The sequence below is a fragment of the Rhinatrema bivittatum genome, chromosome 1 (assembly GCF_901001135.1).
Source record: "Rhinatrema bivittatum chromosome 1, aRhiBiv1.1, whole genome shotgun sequence".
Classification (NCBI taxonomy): Eukaryota; Metazoa; Chordata; class Amphibia; order Gymnophiona; family Rhinatrematidae; genus Rhinatrema; species Rhinatrema bivittatum.
In genome coordinates this window covers 515,063,283-515,069,204 of record NC_042615.1, presented here as the reverse complement: position 1 = coordinate 515,069,204, position 5,922 = coordinate 515,063,283, and the positions used below count along the sequence as shown (strand labels likewise).

At 42.9% G+C, this 5,922-nt stretch overlaps 1 protein-coding gene across 1 annotated transcript; it reads left to right on the top strand.

Moving 5' to 3' along the window:
* Positions 1 to 2,549: 2,549 nt before the first annotated feature.
* Positions 2,550 to 3,491, top strand: LOC115096858 (olfactory receptor 1468-like). The gene has a single exon (XM_029612067.1). It carries the CDS (start codon positions 2,550 to 2,552, stop codon positions 3,489 to 3,491), a length of 942 nt encoding a protein of 313 aa, XP_029467927.1.
* Positions 3,492 to 5,922: the final 2,431 nt, after the last annotated feature.

The following is a 5,922-nucleotide window of genomic DNA, read 5'->3' as shown; positions in this document are numbered from 1 at the left end:
ACTGGGAGGGAACTTTCCTAACCCTAACCCTTTTCTTCCTCCCTGTTCCCCTCTCCTCTCCTCTCCCAACCCCTAAATCCAGCTTCTCCCATTTTTTTTATTTCAATGCTTACTGCTTCTTCCCAGCAGAAGTATCTTTTAAGTGCTGACTGGCTGCCAGCGCATACTTCTCAGGGACAAGGCCTAATGTCCACTGTCCTGGCTGGCTCCCGCCCCTCCCTACCCAGACCCTGCCCCTTTTTGTTGGCCCAGCACTTTTGCATGTTACAGGGGTTACACATGTGACAAGGCCTGTTCTAAAATGTGCGTGCTGCACGCAAGGCCCAGCCACGCATGTAACCCCCATGTTTTACGCGCATGGGCCTTTTAAAATCGGGCCTTTAATGGTTAAGTACTTGCCAGGTACTTGTGACTTAGATTGGCCACTATTGGCCACAGGATGCTGGGCTTGATGGACCCTTGGTCTGACCCAGTATGGCATGTCTTAAGTTATGCTATGTTTTAACACCTCCATCAGACAAAAGAAGTGCTTTTTCTTATCTGTGACTCAATTAGGTGTAAAAATGTGTGTAGCAGTTTGGTAATGTATGCGTGTATATCAACGTGTATACCAATGCGTGTAATCCTCCAAGCCCTGTCCCATAATGCCCTTAAACAGCTCCTTTTTACTCTTTAACAATTATGTGTGACACTGCTGGTATGGGCATACATCAGCCATTTGTTGAATACTATGTGTGTACATACATAATATCTAAATGCCTAACTTCCAATTTTACATGCTGAAACATCTGAAAATTCACCCCTAAAGATTTGGTCATTTTGTTTTTTTCAATCACTGTTTTGAAATTGTATATAATGCACAGACAAATAAAAAAAATCTAAGCTGATAAAGACAACAGCAAAAAAGACAGAAGGATGAGCACAGCTGAATATAAGACAGACATTTCATATAAAATATTTATACACCCCAAGCAGGAGATATAAATTAAAAAACAAATGGTCAGTTGTAAAATTTGTCCGACTTCCAAGCCACTGAGATAGGAAATTTCAAATTGCCAGTGTTACTGTAATGTCCACAGATAAAGAGGTGCAAATCTCTGCAGTCACTTTTCCTGACCCTATGTGTACAATTTTGAAAATTGAAGCTATGCGTGTAATTTTCTTCCAACACCTAACCCTGTCCTGCCAGTGCTTCCACTTTGACTCAGGTAAAAGTGTGTGCCTTATGGGAAGATGCACAAACATTTTTCTCCGCATACAGGGTGGGCAATATTCAGGGAAGCAATTTGTATGGGACAAATGCTATTTTTTACTGGTGGAAATCACTCTGAAAATGATACACTTAAAAGTAGATGCATTGTTGCACAAGCACTGTACTTTAAGATATATTGAGAGGAGACAGTCCTGTGGGGCTGAGTTAGGGCAGGGGGTACCAACACTGTCTATAGTTTACAGTTTCAAAACTGCATGCGTTGTTATGCATGAGAATACTACCTGAAGTAGTAATGTTTTCTCAGGGCAATTTGCAAGGGAAGGTATATTTTTACATTCAATTTGAGAACTGGTGCGAGGTAGGGGTGCTCAGTAAAAAAAAAAAATCCCATTTTTTTTCATTTTGCTTTTTTCATTTTGAGTATTGTATTTTTTTTAAAAGTTGTGGTTTGATTCATGTATATTTTGGTTTGTTTATTGAACCAAAATAAAAAACCAGAAAGCAGAAAAACAACTGCCCCCCCAACACCAAAGCAGCTAATGAATCCCCTCCCTCCACAAGGCCTTCCTCATAAGCGACTCCCCTCCCTTCAGAAGTCTCTTACTCCATTCCTTGGGCCTGTAAAGTAGAAATGGGCAGGTGTATTCCCAGGTCTCTCTGGCCTTGCTATGTCCCGCTCTGAAAATGGCACCAGCTGGCACCAATTTATTGTATGGCCAGACAACATACAGCCGGACTTTAAAATATCATCAGCCTCATCATTGCCTGGTACCATTTTCAAAGCAGGACCCAGCGAGGCAGGAGTGAGTGGGGATCATTCTTGCCCCTTTCTACTTCACAAATCCCAGGAAGAGGGTAACAGACCCCCGGGGTGTGTGGGGATAATTATGGGTGGGGGTAATTTTTCAATTCTTTCCAAAATGAGTCAATGAAAAAAAAACATGCAAACATTCTGTTTCATTTAAAAAAAAAAAAAAAAAGAAAATGTGAATGTTTCATAGAATTTTTTTATTTGTTTAAAAATAAGTGCACATCTGTGATATAAAAATCTAAAGGTAAAAACACACACTGGCTTTGCACTAATGTAGATCATTTTAAAAATTATCCTCCTAAAAAGGTGGGAATGAATAAAAGTATCAGGTTCTTTCATTTGTTTTTTCTAGACATTTTGATATTTATGTAAAGTTTTTCTCAAGTGTTAGTCTTAAGCTCAGATGTTAATTTGTTAATTTGTATCACCTGTGACTTTCAGAACAGAACTCTTCATATCATTTCCCTTCTGGTGCATTTTACTAAGTTTGATGGTTTTCTAAAGTTCTGTGACAAGGGGCTAGAAATGGAACAGAGGAACCAGACGGCTGTGACAGAATTTCTTCTCCTGGGCCTCACAGAACATGCAGAGCTGAGAGGTCCCCTCTTCGTCATATTCCTGGCCATGTACTTGATGAACCTGCTGGGGAATGGAACCATGATCTCAGTGATTGCTGGGAACTCCCAGCTCCATACCCCCATGTATTTCTTCCTCTGTAACTTGTCCTTTGTGGACATGTGTTTCTCCTCCGTCACTGTCCCCAAAATGTTAAGCAACCTCATCTCTGACAAGAACATCATCTCTTTTTCTGAGTGTATAGCCCAGCTCTATTTCTTCATTGCTTTTGCAACAACAGAATGTGTGCTCCTGTCAGTCATGGCATATGACCGTTATGTTGCCATCTGTAATCCATTGCATTATGTCACAATTATGAACAAAAAAGTATGGGCAAGCATGTTGGCTGCTTCTTTCATCATTTGCTTTCTGCATGCTTTGCTACACACACTGTTGGTATACCGGCTCTCCTTTTGCAGCTCCAACAAGATTCAACACTTCTTCTGTGACATCACACCACTATTACAGCTCTCCTGCACAGACACCTCCATCAATGAGCTGGTGATTTTCACGCAAGGCTCACTGGTAGTAATACTGCCCTTCCTGATCATCCTGATCTCTTACATCCGTATCATTAATTCTATCCTAAAGATCCCATCTGCTGGTGGAAGATATAAAACCTTCTCCACCTGCTCCTCTCATCTCACTGTCGTGTTCCTTTTCTATGGGACACTTACTTTCATGTATTTTAGACCTTCTTCCAGCTATTCATTGGAAAAGGACAAGACCACTACTGTTGTGTACAACGTGGTGTCTCCCATGCTTAACCCATTCATCTACAGCCTGAGAAACAGGGATGTAAAGATGGCACTGAAGAAAGCCCTAAAGACAAAAGTGTCTTGTTGCAAATGAAATAAACCAAGATTCATGAAATGACTATTTTTTATCCTACCCCCAAAAAGTAGATTAAAGAGACTTATGTTCCATCTTGGCTCTCATTTGCATCTCATTTGAACAGTCATTTTTAAATGTCTTAAGTTTCATCTTGTCTCTTTTGCTCAGTACAAACTAAAGTGTCTTCAGTACATAAGCAAATAAGAACATAAGCATTTGCCATTCTGGGTCAGACCAAAGGTCCATCAAGCCTAGCATCCTGTTTTTAGCAGTGGCCAATCCAGGATACAAATACCTGACCAGTACCAAAACATTAGTTGCAATTTTACTAATGCCAGTAATAAGCAGTGGCTATTCCCTAATAGAGATGTGAATCGTGTCCTCGATCATCTTAACGATCGATTTCGGCTGGGAGGGGGAGGGAATCGTATTGTTGCCGTTTGGGTGTTTAAAATATCATGAAAATCGTTAAAATCATGAGCTGGCACACTAAAACCCCCTAAAACCCACCCCCGACCCTTTAAATTAAATCCCCCACCCCAAATGCCTTAATACTTCATCAACTTTGGGAGAGAAGTACTTACTTGCCCTAAACCAATGGCAGGAAAACCGGCACACTAAAACCCCCTAATACCCACCCCCGACCCTTTAAATTAAATCCCCCACCCTCCCGAACCCCCCCCCCCCAAATGCCTTAAATTACCTGGGGGTCCAGCGGCGGTCTGGAACGGGCTCCTGCAATTGAATTGTGTTGTCTTCAGCCGGCACCATTTTGCAAAATGGCGGCCGCAAAATGGCGGCGGCCATAGACCAACACGATTCAACTGCAGGAGGTCGTTCTGGACCCCCGCTGGACTTTTGGCAAGTCTTGTGGGGGTCAGGAGGCCCACCCAAGCTGGCCAAAAGTCCCTGGGGGTCCAGCGGGGGTCCGGAAGCGATCTCCTGCCGCGAATCGTTTTCCGTACGGAAAATGGCGCCGGCAGGAGATCGACTGCAGGAGGTCGTTCAGCGGGGGTTCCGGACCGGACTAATCTCTACTGCCACATTCCCCATGGCTCCTCGCAGCAGTTGAGATGCCGCTGCCACCCATGCCGACTCTGGGCCTTCCTAGGCGTGCGCGCGCACCACCGGGCCCTCTTTTGAAGCCTCTTCAGCGGGAACCTTGGGGGTGTCCCTGATTGATGATCTCATTGGATCAGGGTTCTTAAGCTCCATCTTTGCCCTCAGCTAGCTGACTTGGCAACGGGTTCCATTACTACTCTATGAGCTCCTGTCTCCGTTGGTCCTGGGGTGACACTACTGGACCTTCTTGAACTTTGGACTTTGGATTTTTTACAATTTTTTAACAAAAAAAACCATGGCGATCAGATTTCCCTCACCCCCCAGCCAAAATCGATCATTAAGACGATCGATCACACGATTCACATCCCTAATAATTACATAATGTTGGGTTCCATATTAGGTGCTACAACCCAAGAAAGAGATCTAGGTGTCATAGTGGATAACACATTGAAATTGTCGGTTCAGTGTGCTGCGACCTTCAAAAAAGCAAACAGAATGTTGGGAATTATTAGAAAGGGAATGGTGAATAAAACGGAAAATGTCATAATGCCTCTGTATCGCTCCATGGTGAGACCGCACCTTGAATACTGTGTACAATTCTGGTCGCCGCATCTCAAAAAAGATATAATTGCGATGGAGAAAGTACAGAGAAGGGCTACCAAAATGATAAGGGGAATGGAACAACTTCCCTACGAGGAAAGACTAAAGAGGTTGGGACTTTTCAGCTTGGAGAAGAGACGACTGAGGGGGGATATGATAGAGGTGTTTAAAATCATGAGAGGTCTAGAATGGGTAGATGTGAATCGGTTATTTACTCTTTCGGATAGTAGAAAGACTAGGGGGCACTCCATGAAGTTAGCATGTGGCACATTTAAAACTAATCGGAGAAAGTTCTTTTTTACTCAACGCACAATAAAACTCTGGAATTTGTTACAGAGGATGTGGTCAGTGCAGTTAGTATAGCTGTGTTTAAAAATGGATTGGATAAGTTCTTGGAGGAGAAGTCCATTACCTGCTATTAAGTTCACTTAGAGAATAGCCACTGACATTAGCAATGGTAACATGGAATAGACTTAGTTTTTGAGTACTTGCCAGGTTTTTATGGCCTGGATTGGACACTGTTGGAAACAGGATGCTGGGCTTGATGGACCCTTGGTCTGACCCAGTATGGCATTTTCTTATGTTCTTATGACATTATCTCTCTGCATGACTTTACTGTCGATGCAGTGGGTAAGTTTTGTTTTTACATTTTGTCATCTGCTTCACTAGTAGAGCTTCTCTGCTTGTTCACAAACTAGTGGGAAATATGTGGCACTGAACATCCTCAGCTTTGTCTAACAACTTTTGGGAGGTTTTCCATGAAGAAGGCTCAAAGGTAGCGCCGGCG

Bases quoted from the DNA above. Each gene is read 5' to 3' on its own strand.
- LOC115096858 (XM_029612067.1), top strand. From the start codon at position 2,550: ATGGAACAGAGGAACCAGACGGCTGTGACAGAATTTCTTCTCCTGGGC.